Source organism: Indicator indicator, unplaced genomic scaffold (assembly GCF_027791375.1).
Source record: "Indicator indicator isolate 239-I01 unplaced genomic scaffold, UM_Iind_1.1 iindUn_scaffold_241, whole genome shotgun sequence".
Classification (NCBI taxonomy): Eukaryota; Metazoa; Chordata; class Aves; order Piciformes; family Indicatoridae; genus Indicator; species Indicator indicator.
The window spans coordinates 3,674-24,294 of record NW_026539311.1 but is presented as its reverse complement, the minus strand read 5'-3'; the positions used below and the strand labels follow the sequence as shown (position 1 = coordinate 24,294).

General features: G+C 40.2%; 1 protein-coding gene across 1 annotated transcript; it reads left to right on the top strand.

Moving 5' to 3' along the window:
• Window positions 1-1,076: 1,076 nt before the first annotated feature.
• On the top strand, window positions 1,077-20,225 carry LOC128980533 (transmembrane protease serine 7-like; the record flags this gene model as incomplete). The annotated part of the gene is given in 12 exon segments (XM_054399006.1): window positions 1,077-1,130; window positions 5,936-6,134; window positions 6,822-6,952; window positions 9,150-9,217; window positions 10,623-10,816; window positions 11,615-11,653; window positions 13,581-13,809; window positions 15,159-15,186; window positions 15,188-15,271; window positions 15,273-15,297; window positions 17,156-17,268; window positions 20,119-20,225. Coding segments are annotated over 12 exon segments (1,268 nt in total), but the record flags the coding sequence as incomplete, so codon positions are not given.
• Window positions 20,226-20,621: the final 396 nt, after the last annotated feature.

Sequence of the window (20,621 nt, the reverse complement as noted above, 5' to 3'; positions counted from 1 at the left end):
CTTTATCCCAGTCTCTGGACCAGACACTCAAGGCAGGGCAGGGCTTGAAGCAAGGCTTCAGCAGATATGAGCAAGGCTTGGAGCGAGGCTTCAATAAGCATGAGCAAGGCAAGGCTAGGCTACCTAGCCATTTGTATATATACAAAATGCCAGAGGTCACTTGGTCCAATGGGGCACTAAAGCTAACGTGTGGCTGCCCAATGGAAAGTGTTCTGCCAGGCTATGACCATAAAAGGCAGAAGCAAGGACCTTGTATCTGGGAGAGCAGTGGCCAGCTACGTGCTCTCATCCCAGATAAGCATCTTGTTTACCAGACAGGCAAGGGTCCTGTCCCCTTTGTTCCTTTTCCCACGTTGCCCTGTTTTTGTGGCAGGAGGGAGGGGAGAGAAAGGGACCTGTCTAGACGTCTTAAGGCCTGTCTGGATTTGTACTGGGCCATGTGTCATGGCCTTACCACCACAAGATAATAGGATGAAACCATTATGGTACAAGTGATTTCCTGCATCTGATTGCAAAAAAGAATTTGAAATATGTTGCCTGGTAACAATAAAGCAACCAAAGTTGAATTTTCAAGGTGTGTTTAGAATTCTAAAAGACAGTCAAATTTTCCTTGCAATGGTTATCTACTATTTGGAACACTCCCTTCAATTGCATGCTTTTGTTCTCATATTTGCATTTTGAGTGCAACTTTTCTTATTTATGGCAATTAATGCTGTGTAGTTTAATCTTACATGGATTTTAGCATGGTGACTTGTTTGGGTTTTGGGTTGGTTTTTGGTTTGGTTTTGGTTTTGGTTTTGTTTAGTTTTAACAAGTTGGCAGTTATATTAACTTAAAAATTCTAGGAAAAGTCTATTTATTCAGTACAGCTTTGATGTCTAAAATTACTTCTCCTATTCTCAAAGGAGCAACAAGGCAGATAAGATTACAATTGGAAACTCATCAAGGGAAACTGATGCCTCTCTTGGTCCTGAACATTGTGTTATTAGCTGTCCTCAGCTTTGCAAATAGTAGTGCCTGGGAAAAGGTGCAAGGCTGTTTTTCATCTGGTGCAAGCAATGAAAACAAAATCTGCTGGAATGGATGAAAAAAATGATCACCCAGCAGCCAAACCTGAAGATGAACTAAGTGTAAGTAGGTGACTTAAGCATTCTTGATTTCATACACTTAGTGGAACTATTAAATGTGTTATAATCAAATTCTCAAGTATTAAACACTTTTATAATTTTTGTGTTTAAAACTTAATCTGCAAGATGAACATATACCTTCAGATTTGCTAGTTACAACTATTTACAGACAACTGAAGGAGTGGGAATATCAGTGTGACAATACTAGAAGTTTTTTTTGTGTCATGACTGCACGTCTTTCCAAAAATAAATAAATGTTTATAAAAGAAAGGCAGCTTTAAAGTAGATTAAATGCTTTGGTTTTCCCCAAGAAGATACAGAAAGGAATGGTTGTATGAACGTTGTCATGAAGAATTGAAGTAATTAAATAATTTAGTACATGGTGATAGCTAAATTTCAATTTTATCTGGAAACTAATTATGTAATTGTGATTGAGAAGTTATGAATTATGAATCATGAATTATGAAAATAAATGTATTTATTAAATATTACAATTGTTAATACTAGATTAATTTTTTATATACAGAGTCTAGTGCATGATTGTGAAATATATCCTATAACTGGCTTAGTATGTACAAGTTGTACTCAATTAGAATATTTACAGAATTAATTTCGATTAAAGGAATGAAGGGTGAAATTTTGCTAGTTGTCCACCAGATGGCGAATCAACAAGACGCTGCGGCTGCTTTAACTATATACAGCAGATTTTGTTTTTATTGCTTGCACCAGATGAAAAACAGCCTTGCACCTTTTCCCAGGCACTACTATTTGCAAAGCTGAGGACAGCTAATAACACAATGTTCAGGACCAAGAGAGGCATCAGTTTCCCTTGATGAGTTTCCAATTGTAATCTTATCTGCCTTGTTGCTCCTTTGAGAATAGGAGAAGTAATTTTAGACATCAAAGCTGTACTGAATAAATAGACTTTTCCTAGAATTTTTAAGTTAATATAACTGCCAACTTGTTAAAACTAAACAAAACCAAAACCAAAACCAAACCAAAAACCAACCCAAAACCCAAACAAGTCACCATGCTAAAATCCATGTAAGATTAAACTACACAGCATTAATTGCCATAAATAAGAAAAGTTGCACTCAAAATGCAAATATGAGAACAAAAGCATGCAATTGAAGGGAGTGTTCCAAATAGTAGATAACCATTGCAAGGAAAATTTGACTGTCTTTTAGAATTCTAAACACACCTTGAAAATTCAACTTTGGTTGCTTTATTGTTACCAGGCAACATATTTCAAATTCTTTTTTGCAATCAGATGCAGGAAATCACTTGTACCATAATGGTTTCATCCTATTATCTTGTGGTGGTAAGGCCATGACACATGGCCCAGTACAAATCCAGACAGGCCTTAAGACGTCTAGACAGGTCCCTTTCTCTCCCCTCCCTCCTGCCACAAAAACAGGGCAACGTGGGAAAAGGAACAAAGGGGACAGGACCCTTGCCTGTCTGGTAAACAAGATGCTTATCTGGGATGAGAGCACGTAGCTGGCCACTGCTCTCCCAGATACAAGGTCCTTGCTTCTGCCTTTTATGGTCATAGCCTGGCAGAACACTTTCCATTGGGCAGCCACACGTTAGCTTTAGTGCCCCATTGGACCAAGTGACCTCTGGCATTTTGTATATATACAAATGGCTAGGTAGCCTAGCCTTGCCTTGCTCATGCTTATTGAAGCCTCGCTCCAAGCCTTGCTCATATCTGCTGAAGCCTTGCTTCAAGCCCTGCCCTGCCTTGAGTGTCTGGTCCAGAGACTGGGATAAAGCCACGAGCCATACAAGTGCAAGCTGGAGAAATCAGCGCCTAGACAGCCAGAGTGGTCGAGCCTGCTTCCCTTGCCACCAGAATCGTGCTGTGCCTCAGTTTACCCATGCAGAAACCACGCAAGGAACGTCACCAAGAGTGTCGTTAACTGCCCACTGTCCGCTGCAGCCAGACTAGCCTGGGACTGCGAGGTAAACCTTTCTTGCCGGCAACCAGCCGTGCTGCGCCTACGAGAGCGCCCCTAAAGCCATTGCAGCAGCAGCATCCCTTATATGGGTGAAAATAGCTGTGGGTAACTCATTCACTGCCCTTTGGGCTTAATGGTTCTTATTAAGTCTCCTCCCCACTGTGACTGAGCACTAACTGCTCTCGGGGACCTTCTCTTTCCAAGTTGTTGCCTCTTAATTTGCATAGAATAGTTTTGTATTTGCCCTGACTGAGATAGCATAATTCCCTCTGTAAATATATCTTCCAAATGTATAAACGATCCTTTAACGAGTTTTGGCATATTTCATAATAAAGGGTTACTCTTTTATTAATACCCGTCTGCCATATCGTTTTATTAATTATTGCTGTGAGGGTAATTAATAGATAAGCCTCCCCTCGACCGCAACGTATCTTTGGTTGGGTTGGGTTAGGATGGGTTAGCTTCAGAAATGGCACTTGAGAAAAGTGCCTCAACAAAACACATTCTATTAATTTATATAATTTATATATTTGAAGGTATAAAAGCTAGACTACCAGTCATACTGTGTCCAGTCAGACTGTGTCCAGAGAAGGGCAACGAAGCTGGTGAGGGGCCCGGAACACAAGCCCTGTGCAGAGAGACTGAGGGAGCTGTTTAGCCTGGAGAAGAGAAGTCTCAGGGGTCACCTCATTGCTGTCTACAACTACCTGAAAGGAGATTGTAGTCAGGTGGGGGTTGGTCTCTTCTCCCAGGCAACCAGCAACAGAACGAGGGGACACAGTCTCAAGTTGTGCCAGGGGAGGTATAGGCTGGATATTAGGAGGAAGTTCTTCACAGAGAGTGATTTGCCATTGGAATGGGCTGCTGTCCCTGGAGATGTTCAAGAAAAGACTGGATGGCGCACTTAGTGCCATGGTCTAGTTGATTGAATAGGGCTGGGTGACAGGTTGGGCTGGGTGACAGGTTGGACTGGATGATCTTGGCGGTCTCTTCCAACCCTGGCGGATTCTATGATTCCATGATTGATTCTATAAAAACTACAACACAGCACAACAACACAGGTATAGAATAGAAAAGATGTAGCCTCTAAAAAGCTAGTCCCAAACACCTTCTTGCTATGAAGGATTACAAGGGGACTGTAAGAATGAAATAGAGACTTCAGTGCCTGCCACTATCCCTGCTGATTCTGGAGCATGACTTATTCAGTCCTGATCCTGGTCTCTGACAATGATGAATAGAGCACAAAGTGAAACATTCCAGGTAATGAGCAAAGTGAAGGAGCTAGCCCCAAACTTTGCCAGCTGGGCCTGGAGTATGATAGATGCAGTTTTGAATTGGAGTGCTTTCTGGCTTTTTAGACCACAAAGTAAATCACAGCAGGTGGTTTTTTTTGGTTTGGTTTGGTTTGGTTTTCGGGGGGGAGGGAAAGGAGGAAGGGCTGTGGCAGTGTGATTTGGACTATGAGCTGGGAGGTATGCATATGCTGACTGGTTCCTTGGAAGGAAGATGACAAACCATAGTACTGGAATAAAGACAGGTAACTTTATATCATGATAACCCCTCCCTCTCAGTTCCTACAAAGGGAGGAATAGATAGCTGAATGTTTGTCTGCTTCAGCACCAAGTACCATAAACATAGCTAAGATTTGGGGCATGAGACACCTTGTTAGGTTATGCTATCAAGCTGTTGTTGAAAAGCTGCTATTCTGCAGTAATTCTGTCTATACTGTCAGCTGCAGACAGTGTAAAGTAATTCAACATTGTCTACTTCTGGTCTAAAGAGAGATAATGTACACTGATGGTAGGGGATTGAAAACTATATATGTTTATCTCAACATTGTTCAGAGACCAGTTTAAACCACGAAAGTTTCATCCCTGTAGCTATGAAACAAACAAACCAACATGCGGAACCAACACAAGAAACCTAACCTTGGTCTCCTGCGTCGCGGTCCGGAGTCGGATGAGGGACTTTGGGACCCTGGAGACTTCCTAGTGATGATACTGGAAATGCATCCCACCGTCGAGTAGGTGGGGCATGGTTGTTTTTAGCAACAGGGTGAGGTTATAAAGGACGTCACAATGTGGCAGTATGGAGCTGCTGCAGCAGTCATTTCTGTGATTCTGTGATTTCTGCGAGCTGCTGCCACTTCTGTGAGCCGCCGCCATCTCTCCTGAAGAACTTCCATTCCTGCTTGCTGTCTCTTCTGCTTGCTGCTGGCACTGTTCCCGTGCGTGTGGCTCCCGCTGATGCTGGTGCCATTGCCGCTGCCTCTTCCTGCCTGTTCTGTTGCAGTGCAGTGCTCCCTACAAATGGGACCATTGTGGTGGTAGCTATACCTGTTGCTGGTTAAACGAATAAAGTGTTTTGGCTTGACTTTGTTTTGGGTCTTAGTTTTATTCCCGATAATGTAAAGCTAGTCACAAGACCCAAATAGACATCATTCAGCTCAGCTGCACCCCAGCCCCTTTGATATCTGAGAACAAGTTGGAAAGCAAGGGGATTTAACTGGTGCCAAGTTATCCACGACTGGATTGTGACAGATATGCTCTTCATTCATTCATATGGTTAATGGTGGGTAGTTGTTGCATGGTAGCGTTGCAGTTATTCTACAGCTGTAATTTTAAATCTTTATGCAATAGGGACTGACCGTATAGGGACTGACTGACTGTGAGCTTCTTCAAGAAAATGACCTTAGTTTCAAGATGAAGTTTTAAAATGCTGCAAAGTTAATTATTGTTGTGTATATGCAGTGACAGCCAAATATGTATAGGAACCTGTTCTAGTCATTGATCATTCAGTTGCCTTTGGAAATGTTCCACATTTTTGTTGTCTTTCATCTTATTTTAGGTAGCCAGCATCTCAGTCCAAATGGTAGCTGCAGAAGATAAATTGGTAAAGAGGATTCTGTCAAGGAAGAAACATGACAAACTGAAACTGAAGAAGAAAGTTAAGCTAATATGGAATTTTCAAAACAAAATAATTCTCTTCACCCTCATTCTATTTATTTCAGGAGCTGTAACCTGGACATTACTGTGGCTCTTCTTTGGTGAGTTGCAGAAAGCTCACGTGAATGCCCCAAACAGTACTTTCAATTGGATTCAGGACCGAACTTGTCCTGAAGACTGTTTTTAAAACTGGGGCTTGAAAGACTTTTGGGTGTCTTTTTGAAGACTTCACAAATAATTATAAGAGAAGAAATATCTGCTGGCTTTAGGAGGTGTGATTTTTTTTTTCTTAAGTGTTATGCAAAATATTTTTAAGGTGTTAGCTAATTGTACAGATCTGACGCTTCCAATTAGCCTATTTGCTTAGAAATTTTCACTTCTGCTGTGTTTCTTGGTCTACTGAAAGTCTGGTAAGTCCTTTGTCTCTCACACAAAACTGATTTAAAGATATTAAATGAGGAAAAAAATACAGATGTGTTTAATTGGTTGGTAAAAGCTATGTTTTCCTCCTTGGACCCCTGATGCTATTTCTGCCTAAGAGTCCTTAGGGATGCTCCAGTATCAGGATGTTGATATTGCCTTCATTATGCTGGTTCATTTGTACATTAGTAGCCTTTCTTGTGTGTAGGGAAAAGTGCTTAACTAACCTTCATATTGTGGTACTCACTTAGATTGCTTTTGTTGTGAAACCTAGTGTTCTTTGGCTGAATATATTCATTTGGTTTAGACCTTATTTAAAAAAAAAAAAAGGAATGTTGGATGATAACTGTCATCTTTGTTTCTTGCAGTTCAGGCAGAAAACAAAGACGCATTGTATTTTGTTGGACTGTTACGTGTTGCCAACATAGAGTTTGTCCCAGAATACAGGCAGAAGGAGTCAAAAGAATTTCTCTCCGTGGCACAGAATGTGCAGCATGTGGTAAGATGCATGGGCAGCTTGGATAGCGAAAAGATCACAGCTGTGAAGAAGAGCTGTGACTGTTGGGTGTCATGGAGTCTGTTGTGGTGTTCTTCTTTTTTCTGTTTTGTTGGTGGTGGGTTTTGTTGTTGTTTTCCTTCTTTTTCCTCTCTAAAAGACTATGTACAAAGGATGGCTATCTGGAGTAGGAAGGAACTGACTGATTTCAGCTTGTTAATCAAAAACTGAGTTTTGAAAAGGTCTGTTTGAATTTTGTATTTACTAAAAATTACATGTATTTCCTCCTCACAAATCTGTGTCTATGAATAGATCACTACAAAATCCCTTCAGAAATTGCCACTTTTGAGATGTTGAAGTCTTTTGCGTTTAAATTGTTTTTTGCTGCCAGACTTCCACTTTTAAGCATCTATAATTACCCTAGAGTTTTCAAATATATTTCCTTTTCCTTCTAATGCTAGGTATTCCCATGCATCAGTCAAAGCACAAATAGCACTTCGTTGTAAACAGTTAAGGCTGCTCTATAGTAGGAAGTGAGGGATAAGGATCTTGGTTAAAAGGGAATTTGACTTCAAAGGTATTTAATGTCAGGAGGAAAAATATATTAACTGCAGGAAATGTATTGCATAAAGATGTAACTGATAGTATGGAAACTGAGAAACAAACAAAAAGCCCCCAAAAATCTCAGATGCAATCAAGAGATGTTTTTGTTTGTTTTATAATTGTTTTTTTGTCATCTTATAGTATGAGTTTATGTTCCTGTTTTCCAGCTCTATTTTCCTAGCCCCATCCTCCAAACCAGCAGCTGTAGTCTTCTGAGCCTGTCCTGCTCTTGTCCCAGAGCACCCTGATGTTGTTGCATATAGTAGTGAGGGAATTACCAGCGTTCTCCTACTTGAATATCACTTGGAATGATTTCTTTTGTCTGTAAACTTTGCCTGAACTGACCAGCGGATTGTTACATTGCTGAAAGTGCATTTCTTGGTGACGTGACAAATAAAGTTACGAGTAGGGGGTTGAAGTAGGTAGGAGTTTGTTTCTTTTTCTCCATGAAATCCTTTTATTCATGGCTGCTGCCTCAGAGACCCCCGAAGTGGTAATGGAAAAACCTCTGAAGATAGGCTCCTTTCCCCTTCAATAGTAACAGTAACATATAAAATCCTTTGAAGCCTAAGAAGATGGAGCTCCATTCATTTTATGTTGGCCCTTAAAATAATTGTTCAAACTTTGTGTCAAACACTGAATATTAGAGATTAATATTAAATTAGAGATTAATATTAATGTGATTTTTACATCCTTCAAGATGTAAAACCTGTGTGTCTCGGGTGTTCATTTTTATCATCAAGCAACAGGATGAGGTGCATGCCACCTTGTGGCTTTAGAAATGTTTTTTTAAAGGTGTTTCTTTTAACAAGAAGTAGGAAGGTTATTGTTACACTGATACTATCGCATGTATCCAAAGAACTGGTGGAATCAGGAGCTTGATTTCCCCATAACATGAAACAGCTGCACAGAGCTTTTCTTTCTCCACTTATTTTACATTGTGTGTATTGAAAAGAAATACTAAGCTGTTAGAAGAAAATGGGCACAAACTGAATCAAAATGCAGGAAACTCCACAGAAACGCTAGGGGGAAAACCATTTCAACTCTGAAGGTGATCAAACACTGAAATAGTTGTCCAGAGGATCTATGGAGTCATCTGGTGTAGTTCACCCTGCTTGAGCAAGACACATCTGTCTTCATGTTATTTTGTGGAAAAAAACTTTTGATTAATTCTGTTAACTGCAACTTAGGAGCAAAACACAAAATGTTAAGAGCACAAACTCATTTCCTAAAGACTAGCTATAAATTTCAGAATTAGCAGAAAGAAACCCGCTGTATTTGGAATCTGTTGTGAAAAGAATGTGCATCCTTTTCACAATTAGTTTGTTTGGGAAGAGTATTGCTGTACACGTCAGCTGGCCATGGGCAGAAGGGAATATCAGAGTGGTTACAGGTGCACTGAAGAACTTATCTGTTCATGTTTGCTGCTCTGACTAGCTTGAGGATGTTCCTAGGAAAGCCTAGGCAGATGACATCTCTAGTTATGACTGTTTTGTTTTGTTTTGTTTGCTTGTGGTGGTGGTTGTGTGTTTTGTTTGGTCTTTGTTTGGTTGGGTTTTTTTTCAGAAGCACTACATCTTAATACTTTCTCTTTCAGATTAACTCAGTCTACACAACCTCCTCTTTCTCCAAATTTTATAAGCAGTCTACAGTTTCTGAAGTCAGGTATAACGGTGTTTAATGTAATCGCATTTCTGCTGAGAAGTATGTCACATAATGAAACATTCTGCTCTGTTCTGATGAGCCCACACCTGGAGTCCTGTGTCCAGATCTAGAGTCCTGTGTCCAGATCTAGAGTCCTCACCACAGGAAGGCCATGGACCTGCTGGAGCGGGTCCAGAGTATGGCCACAAAGATTATCAGAGGGCTGGAGCACCTCTCCTTTGAAGACAGGCTGGGAGAGTTGTTTTTTTTCAAGGCTGGAGAAGAAAGGGCTCTAGGGGAGACCTTATAGAGGCATTTCAATATCATAAGGGAACCTATAGGAAGGATGGGGAGGGACTGGTTAGAAGGGCATGCAGCAATAGGATAAGTGGCAAGAGTTTTGCACTACAGCAGGGTAGATTTAGATTGGGTATTAGGAGGAAGTTCTCTACAATGAGGGTAGTGAAATATTGGAACAGAGAGGTGGTCAGCATCAAACTTGATAGAGCCCTGAGCAACACGATCTAGTTAAGGATGTCCCTGCTCACCTTGAGGGAGAGGGAGTGGGAGGAGAAAGGGGGATTGGACAAGGTGACCTTTGAGTGTCCCTTCCAACCTGATGATTTTATGATTCTATGAGCTGACTAAGGGAACCTAGTTTTAGTAGTTCTGATTTAGTCATTGCTGTTTACTTGTACTGATAGCAAAATATGTTTGTAACCAATGCCAATTAATTTCACAACAGTAAGGCCAAAATAAAGTCATGTAAGCAGTTCTAGTCTGCCAGGTAAAGAGAAATAATGTCCCTAAAAGAGGTTTGGTGACGCTTTCACTTGATAGGTCACACAGAGGTTTAACCACTTCAACATGCTGTTAGAGCATGATTGTATTATTAAGTCATACATATTTATAACCAATATTATTGTATAAAACTAGTGACAGGAGGGGAAAAAAAATCTCTATACTGCAACAAGGCACACTTACTGTAATATTATGTATGCAGTTACTGTTAGAGGATTAGTTATTTTCAATACTCTTGAACCAAACACAGTTTTGGTTCATGAATGGGAATTTCGGGGGTACATTTGATGTAATGTCCTTTTTCCCCATTTTGAGGTAAAGCCTGGGTGTGATGGAGAGGTTATTAGTTGCTGTTTATAAAATACGAATTATGAAAATCAATTTTTATTAATAAAATATTAATAACTAATTAACCACTATTTTATATACAGATTCCAGTGCACAGCTGTGAAATATATCCCATAACTGGTTTAGTATGTACAATTTGAACCCAATCAGAATATTTGGTGTGTCATAGTAACAAAACAATACCCTTCTAAACTGGTATTTTAGAAGCTTATGTTAAGAGTCTAGCCTTCAGAAAACATTCAGTGTGATGATAATCTGCTGGACCTTTGTATTTCAGTAACAACAACAATGGAGGCCTCTTTATTCATTTCTGGATCGTATTTGTGGTACCACAGGCAAAACGCCAAGTGCTGTGTGAGGATTGTGTGGCTGCCATTTTAAAGGATTCCATTCAGACAAGTATCATTAACCGAACCTCAGTGGGAAGTCTTCAGGGCCTTGCAGTCGACATGGATTCCATTGTACTAAGTGGTTAGTATTAGCGAATAGCCATATCCTTGAGGATCCTTCAGTAAGCAAACATTTTAATATCGGAATACCAATTTCTATAAACAACCCAAAGTCTTCATCCAGCATCTTTATCTTGAATTACTAAAATTAGAGGGGGAAAAAAAAAAAAGAAAAACAAAGTAAAAGAAAATGAAAACCGAGAAAGCCAAAGTATCCCTGTGAACACAGATTGCAAAGTGGCCTTTACTTGGAGTGCTTGTGTTCAAATTCAGGAGCTCTCTGACACCTTCTAGGCAGCTTTGGCTCCTCCGTTGAAAATGACATGCTTGCCATCCCTTAACATTAAAATAAGGATTATAAAGCTGACCATTCATTAAACAACTCCTGTGCCACTTCTGTCTGGGGAAGAAAGCAATTACCAGTTTAACGTAATTAGCTACAAAATATTCTATGATTTTTCAGCTCCATGAGCAAAGGACAGAATGAACGTCTTTTGAAAAACTAGCTAACTGAAAGTTGAGAAAGTGTGGACGAAGAGGTGAACATGACCTCTGGCTCAGTCTCTCAATTAAATTTCACTGCTTAACTGACATGCAGTCTCTTCTTGCCTCAGACATTAAAATGTCTGGGGACATGATACCTCTAAAGGTACTTCCAGAATTTTCAGAGATAAAGAGGAACTGGGCACTCTTCCTTGTTAAGAAAGCAATTTTCATCTGTGTTCTTAGTGTTATTATTAAAGATATATGATTGGATTAAACTCTGAATTCTGGATTTTGATCAAGTGAGAAGACTCACACAACTTTTTTTCCTGTGCAGCAGGTCTTCGGTCAGATTATTGGTCAACAACAGGAACAGGTAATTCACCATTAGGCAGCTTCCTGGCAGAGCAGAAATGGAGAATAAAGCATTTAGTTAATGTCTTATACTTGGTTGTTAAGAAGGTTAAGTCCAGCCTTGACATTTATGTCTTGAGTTGCTATTTCAGTCTGACTGGTAAGTTTTTCAGAGAAAAACTAGAAATCGGCCTGTATATATATATCTTGCCCGAGATTCAATTGGGCCAATAGGGCAATTGAAGCCAGCACATAGTTACCCAATGAAAAGAGCTTCTGCCAGGCTGTGGCCCTAAAAGGCAGAAACATAGGCCTGGTCAGGGAGGAGGAGTGGCTAGCATACATGCTCTTACCGCAGAAGGAAAGTTGTTTACCAAACACGCATGACCCTGTCCCCTTTGTTCCTTTTCCTGTTACCCCGACTTTCTGCAGGAAGGGGGTGGGGGGTGGGGGAGAGCGGGACCATGTCTAGACACATCAGGGCCTGTCTGGGTTTTGTGCTAGGCCTGTTTGGCCCTACCATGACACTTCAGTAAGGCTTTTGATACTGGCTCCCATAACATCCTCTTAGGAAAGGTCAGGAAGTGTGGCATAGATGATTGGTCCCTGAGGTGGATTGAAAACTGGCTCTACAACAGAGTTCAGAGGGTTGTCATCAGCAGCACAGAGTTAACCTGGAGGCCTGTGGTCAGTGGTGTTCCCCAGGGATCGGTACTGGGTCAATATCTTTATCAACGATCTGGATGAGGGGATGAGGGTACCCTCAGCAAGTTCGCTGATGATGCAAAACTGGGGCAGTGGGGTGGGGTGGCTGACACCCTGTCAGGATGTGCTGCCATCCAACGTGATCTGGACAGGCTGGAGAGCTGGGCACAGGCAAACCTCATGAAGTTCAATAAGGACAAATACAGGGTCCTGCATTTGGGGAAGAATAACGGCAGGCACCAGTACAGGTTAGGGGCTGCCCTGCTGGAAAGCAGCTCCACAGAGAAAGACCTTGGAGTCCTAGGGGATGGCAAGTTCTTCATGGGACAATGTCATGGTAGGGCCATGACATGGCCCAGTACAAACCCAGACAGGCCTTCAGATGTCTAGACAGGGTCCCTGTCTCTCCCCTCCTTCCTGCAGAAAACAGGGCAATGTGGGAAATAGGGTGATCTTATCTAAATTGTGACATTGCTCTTTTTGGGAGCCTTTGTGTGTGTGTTTTTAGGATAAGCTGTATTGTTTATATTTTAAGGTAATTCTGTGTCTGAATTCTAACAGTGCAAAATTTTTCAAGACTTGACATGACAAACTCCTGATCTGAATGAGTTTTAACCCTGCTTTAAGCCGGATTTTGAACAAGAAATGTCCCATCATCTCTTCCAACTTGAATGAATCTGAATTTAGTGGTAGCACTTACAGCTCATTTCATGACAAAACACTGGAGAAGCCTGGTGTTTTAGCAATAACCTAAAGGTCCTAGAGCAATAAAAAAGAAAACAAAACAAAACCCAAAACCCGAACAAAACAAGCATAGCTTGGCTTTTGGTTTATTTTTATTCTATTTAATATAAGCCTAATATCCATGGGGGTGTGCAGTTGATTTCTGCCTTGATGAACACGTCCTACTGAATGATGATTTGATCTAACTATTTTATCCTCTGAGGGCTCTGCAGATCTTTGTTAACTGTGAATACCTCCTGTACAAGATGGCAGTGCTTCTGTGCAAATATGCAACAAGGATTTATTTATTTATTCTGTAGTTTTACAAACAGACTTGGCCATGGACTTGTAACGAAGATGCAAGCAAAAGTGGTGTAGGCTGTCTCGTTTCACATTTAGCTTGGCATTCATATGCTGCTTTTGTTTAAATTTATTTTTTAGGTGTTTTAATTTGTATTCGATGAAGATTTAAGAATTTTGTAGTGTAGGTCCAGTGTTGAAAATGTGGCATTTTTCCACAGGAACAAATTGTATGTATGATCTGTATGCTGATCGCCTACAGGAGCACTTTCCTCTGGATATTCATGCGACCTCAGTGGAGACAATCTGCTATTTTAAGCTAATTGCACCTGTTGGCCATCTTGTTCGTCTCTCCATAACATCCCTTCAGATTGAAGCAGATAACTGCATCACTGACTCCCTAGTGATTTATGACTCTCTGATGCCGATCAAACATAAGATATTGTACCGGTGAGTATAAATTTTCATTGAGAATTAACTGACTTCTTTTTCCCGTCGAATTTTCAACTGCATTTTTGGTGAGTTTTGTTTTGTTAAAAATACTTAAGTCTTCATGCATTATGTGTACAACACCTAGTAATTATTTTTTTCTAAAGTGTAAAATTTGATCTTTCTAATAAAAGAAACAGCTAAATATTATTTAAATTCTGTATTCTACAACTGGTGTTTCTTCACACAGCCACAGAACTGTAAGGAGCTCCACACATAACAGAACAGAATTTCTTGGTTTATATCATGAAGACATGTTAACAAAAAGAAAATGTCAAAACTTCCTTCCCTAAGCAAACTCTTCTTCCATACGAAGATTATTGCTCTTCAGGTGAAAATTAAAGTTGTAAAATGAAGTCTCATGATTCTTTGGATACATACTGCCATTTACCAGTTCAGCTCTTTTTTGAGCTACTCTATTTTGATAGTTTAGAGGTTATCTAATGGGTTGAGAGATGCAAACTTTTTTTTTTTAATTTATTATTACTATTATATTTATTACTATTATTATTTTCCCCTGTCATATTTTTAATGATTCAGTAGGCTTCTTTGGGGATTTTTTAATGTCAAATCTCCACTCTATTTAACTCTGTCATACTAAAGTGTGAAGACAGCAACTCCATCAAGTAGACGTCAGCACTAAATCTTTTGCTCAGGCCTGTCAGTGTGTATATAAGCCTTGAAAAAAACACATCAAGTTTTCAATCCTCTTTGAGAGTAATCTGAATCACTCACTGACTTGTCTATGAAACAGCAGATGGTTTTCATTTACTTGTTGGTATCTACATAAGACTGATGATCCCTGCTAGGTAATGCATGTGGAAAGTAACTTTTTTTTTTAATGGGACTAGTTGTTCAGGTTCTTAATTTCTGACTTGAAGAATAGCTCCATTGCCTTTCCCACTCCCCAACTCCAAGCTAAATTTGTTGATCTAATAAAATAAATTTTCTATTCCTACAAGCCTTTCTTTACTGTTGGCTTCATTCATTTTTCTTGGAGTGAAGGCTGAAAGTCAGTATTATCTTCTAGAGCTAACTATTCCATCTCCATGTTAATATTCCATTTTCATGTTTCCAATTATTTTTTTTTTTGTAAGAAACGACTTTGTGACGAGCTGCATTTCTAACTGGTCTTGTAGTTTTGTGTTTAAGAGTATGGAGTTTTCACCAGACTGAATCAGGTAGGCTCTGCAGCAGGGGAAAATTTATGCACAGAATGAGAGTGTTGGGATTTTGGTTTAGTTATTTTGTTTGATTGGCTTTTTTGTGAATCGTTTAACGTAATGTACTTTCCTTTCTTCCCCTCTCAGAGCTTGTGAACCAGCTGATTCAATGGGTGGTCACTTGTGTCCACAAAACAAATCTCATGCTGGTAATGTTTATAAGGCCAGCACAAATAAAGGAACATAAGGAATTCCATGGCTAATTTTGAGATTATTACACAAGAAAGTAAGTATGCTATGTTTGGAAAATGTGTTTTTTATTGCAGGGTTGTTCTATGATCCCCAACATGGCTTGTCCACATCCCCTGGACTACGGAATAAATGACTCCTGTACCTTAGGAGTTTGTTTTTTTGCTTGTTTGTTTGCTTTTTTTTTCTTCAACCATGGTCTCCTCTCCTTCATCTTCTCCTGAAATTACTGAGTGCCTGCCTTTCTCTGGAGTGATTTAATCTGTGGCCAATTAACTGTTTCTGAAAGTGAAAAATCTGAAGGGAGAAGGCTGAAACTAGCACTGAATTCAGTTTGATGAGGACTGCAATATGCCCAGTAGGTGGAGTTGTTATTCCAGGTGTAAGCACTACTCTGGCCTCTCTCTACTGATTTTGGGACTTTAGTGGGATGATACAATAAGGTGGAAATAAACATTAGTACCATCGTCTGCATCCTTTGTTTTGGTCCCCCTCTGCCTCTTCATTAACACAAAGGCATTCAGTTATATTTTATGTGTCCAAAATCCAACATTTGCTTTTTTTATTGCTTTTAAGAAGTGGGTGGGGAACATAATTCACCAAATAGTAGAAGGAAACATAACAGGGGAAATCTAAATACAATCCAATGCAAGAAAAATTAAAACTGCTCACAAGCAAGATGTTGGCATAGGTTCAATTTTTGAGGAGTAAATATAAGCATTAAAATGCCAATCATAAAAGCACGTGAAAAATTTGCCATCGTAAGTATCTTTACATTCAGGGCTGGTATTTTTGGTTGGTTGGTTTAAATTCAGAGCTGATTTTTCTTTGATGGCTTTGTGTGTGTGTTTGTTTTGTTTTGTTTTAGTTTTGTTCTAACTAATTCCCTAAATCCATTGAGTAGTCATTAAAGAAGGTTTTGGCTTCCTGGTAGCTAATTAGATTACCGAATTGTTCATGTCTCTTCTAAACTGGCAACATTTTGAGAGAAGAGGTACTCTGTTGCTGCAACATGTATGTGCAACACTGTTCACTGAGTCTTGTTTGCAGACCTGCTTTCAGTGATTTAGCTAATAAAAAGTTTGTACTGTTTTGCGTTTGTCCTGAAGAGCCCAGCAAGGTTTCCTAGACTTTTACAACCATTGTCTGCATCATTGAGGAGGCTTTCTTTTTCAACTTGAACCAAATAAATATGATGCCTAAAATGCTGTTTTTCAGTGGAAGAATTCTTGTTAATGTGACTACTTAACCTCTCCTCTTTCTTTCTTTCTTTCTTTCTTTCTTTCTTTCTTTCTTTCTTTCTTTCTTTCTTTCTTCTTTCTTTCTTTCTTTCTTTCTTTCTTTCTTTCTTTCTTTCTTTCTTTCTTTCTTTCTTCTTTCTTTCTTTCTTTCTTTCTTCTTTCTTTCTTTCTTTCTTTCTTTCTTTCTTTCTTTCTTCTTTTCTTTCTTTCTTTCTTTCTTTCTTTCTTTCTTTCTTTCTTTCTTTCTTTCTTTCTTTCTTTCTTTCTTTCTTTCTTTCTTTCTTTTCTTTCTTTCTTTCTTTCTTTCTTTCTTTCTTTCTTTCTTTCTTTCTTTCTTTCTTTCTTTCTTCCTTTCTTTCTCTCTTTCTTTTTTCTTTCTTTCTCTCTTTCTCTCTTTCTCTCTTGCTCTCTTTATTTCTTTCTTTCTTTATTTCTTTCTTTCTCTCTCTCTCTTTCTTTTTTCTTTCTTTCTCTCTTTCTCTCTTTCTTTCTTTTTTCTTTCTTTCTTTCTTTCTTTCTTTCTTTCTTTCTTTCTTTCTTTCTTTCTTTCTTTCTTTCTTTCTTTCTTTCTTTCTTTCTTTCTTTCTTTCTTTCTTTCTTTCTTTCTTTCTTTCTTTCTTTTCTTTCTTTCTTTCTTTTTTTTTCTTTCCCTAGAGTGTGGAAAAACAGTAGTGACTAAGGAGAAAATTGGCTATGAAGGGGAAATCACAAGTCCTTATTATCCAAGCTATTATCCTCCAAAATGTATTTGTGTATGGATCTTCCAGGTAACACGAATCCATCTCTTTTAGGCTCTGTTGCATGTTTTGGGCACACAGAGCCTTTAAGTATAGCACAAACAACTGAGTAGCAAATATCCTGCATCCTTACGTATGTGGCAGTTTATAGAAATTACCTACCTGAATAGCTAGCGGTACTCACAGGGTTTTGGGTTGGGGGGTTTTGTGTTTTGGTGTTGTTTTTTTTTTCCTGTGCACTTAATGAAGAAAAGATACGCTGTCCTATTTTATAAAGGTGAAGAGCTGAGGTAAGTTTTGATGTTTAGACTACAGAATTACTGCATAGCAGCTTTACTTCCCCTCTTCCCAGCCTCAGAAATTTAGAAAAAAGAATGTACAAAAGACTCGTACTTATTGCTGCCACTTCTGTGGTATCTCTCCTCAGTCTATTTTGTTATGCTCAACAAATCAAATTTTTGTCTTCTAAGATTGTCTGTCCTATCAGCACAAGGCAACATACTCGTGTTTTTAATTTATTATTATTTGTATTGGTATTCTTTCCTGCGTATTTTCAGGTACTCTTCTGAAAGCAAATATCAAAAAGTTTATGTTGGGTTACCATAATTTTGTCATGCATTGTCTGATGACTTTAGTATTTTCCTATTGATGCTGCTAAGATACGATCTTTGACTCACGGTTTCCTTTCAATGTTTTCCTCTCCAAAGAACATGGCAATGGATATGATGCAGTCCACTGTTTAACCATCTTTCTGATTACCCATGCTTCTTCCTCCCATAGACAGCTAAGACACTACTTTTGTGCTAAACTTCAGGTCTTCAATTCACCCTGGACTTCTGAGGGAAAAGTTCCTAGACACTTGACTAGAGTAACCCCCAAGACTAATTTCTCAAAATAGCTTAATTTTCCAGTGTCACAGAATCACAGAATGAACCAGGTTGGAAAAGACCTCAGAGATTATCAAGTCCAACTTATCACCTAACACCACCTGACAACTAAACCATGGCTCCAAGTGCCACATCCAATCTTTTTTTGAACACCTCCAGGAACAGTGAATCCACTACCTCCCTGGGCAGCCCATTCCACTGGCCAAATACTCTTTCTGTGACAAACTTTCTCCTCACCTTGAGCCTAAACTTCCCTGACGCAGCTTGAGACTGTGTCCTCTCGTTCTGTCACTGGTTGCCTGGGAGAAGAGACCAACCTCCACCTGTCTACAACCTCCTTTCAGGTAGTTGCAGAGAGCAATAAGGTCTCCCCTGAGCCTCCTCTTCTCCAGGCTAAACAACCCCAGCTCCCTCAACCTCTCCTCATAGGGCTTGTGCTTGAGACCTCTCATCAGCCTCGTTGCCCTTCTCTGGACATGTTCAAGTATCTCAATGTCCTCCTTAAACTGAGGAGCCCAGAACTGGACACAGTACTCAAGGGGTGGTATAACCAGTGCTGAGTACAGGGGCAGAATGACTTCCCTGCTCCTGCTGGCCACACACTTTCTGATACAGGCCAGGATGCCATTGGCCTTCTTGGCTACCTGGGCACACTTTTGGCTCATGTTCAGACAGCTGTCAACCAGTACCCCCAGGTCCCTTTCTGCCTGACTGCTCTCCAGCCACTCTGTCCCCAGCCTGTAGCACTACATGGAGTGGTTGTGGCCGAAGTGCAGAACCCGACACTTGGACTTGTTAACTGCCATCGTATTGGACTCTGCCCATCTGTCCAGCTGGACAAGGTCCCTCTGCAGAGCCCTCCTACCTTCTAGCAGATTGACACCTACCCCCAACTTGGTGTCATCTGCAAACTTACTATTGGTGGACTCTATCTCCTCATCCAGATCATCAATAAAGATATTGAACAGGATGGGGCCCAGCACTGATCCCTGGGGGACACCACTCGTGACTGGTCACCAACTGGAAGTGGCACCATTCACCACCATTCTCTGGGCTCAGCCATCCAGCCAGTTCTTAATCCAGTGCAGAGCGTACCTGTCCAAGCTACGGGCTGACAGCTTGGCCAGGCGTTTGATATGGGGGATGGTGTCAAAGGCCGTGCTGAAGTCCAGATAGACTACATCCACAGCCTTCCCCACATCCACCAGGTGGGCCACCTGGTCATAAAAGGAGATCAGGTTGGTCAGGCAGAACCTGCCCCTCCTAAATCTGTATTGTTTAGGTCTGATCCCTTGGCCATCCTGCAGGTGTGCTGTGATTGCACTCAAGATGATCTCCTTCATAATCTTGCTCGGCACTGAGGTCGGGCTGACAGGCCTGTAGTTTCCGGCTTCCTCCATCCGGCCCTTCTCATGGATAGGCATCACACTGGCCAGCTTCCAGTCATCTGGGACCTCTCCAGTGAGCCAGGACTGGTGGCAAATGGTGGACAGTGGCTTGGCGAGTAGTTCAATGTTGAATCTTCCTTCATCTCCCAAATTATGGTTTCTGAAAAAAGCTCCATTTCTGGATTCCTAGCTCTTGATTTTAAAGGAACATTGCCCTGTGTTCTAAAAAGAAAAAAAAAAATTTGTTCCTTTCAAGAAAGGAAATTCTAACTAATGATGAACCATCGTGATAGTGCCAGGCTTCAAAATTGGTTGTTAAATGCTAGAGAATGCTTGGCTAAGCAGATGCTAGCAGAAGACTACAATGTTGTGGTAGAAACAACTCCTAGCATTACAAAGGTGACAGTTATTCATTGCAATACCTTACTAACAATCTGCTGGGCTTGTGTGTCCCTGCACAAGTAAGTTTGGATGTCTTTGAATACTTTGGTCTTGATACAAAAGCTGCTTTGCATGGCCAGTGGCTTTTTGAAGACAAAAGGACTGGTGGACAGAGGGGGAGAAGGCTTGCAGACTGCTTTAACTCTCTTTCTTGCTCACAATAGACTCCACAGAAGAGCCTTGGTATAGCTTTGAAGTTTCATAACTATGCTATCAATGAGAAGAATATAAAAGGCTGTGAGCGAGGATGGTGGAAAATTAATGAACACATGTAAGTACTTCTGCATGGGTTATTAAACTAACATCACCAAAACAGACATTACTTTCACTACTGCAGCTCACTCAGAATTTCCACAAAGAGATACTTCACTGGTGTCTCTTACCACTTCTTACCGTTTTAAGGCTATGCCTGATTTTTTTCAGGGATTTTGAGTTTAAGGATAAACAGTTATAGGGATCAGACACAGAGTAATAAAAGATAAATTTATCTCATTTGATTGGTCTGCTGAGTATCTTATATTTTGTAGCACAAAACTTTTCTCTCTTCTCTCCGGGCTGCTCTTGCTTTGCTTCTGGCTGCTTTATCTCTGACCTTGCATGCCAGCTGAAGTGTCTTCTGTTTTAGCTGTGTAAGGTACAGGGGGCAGGAAGAGGGAGAGACAGCGGG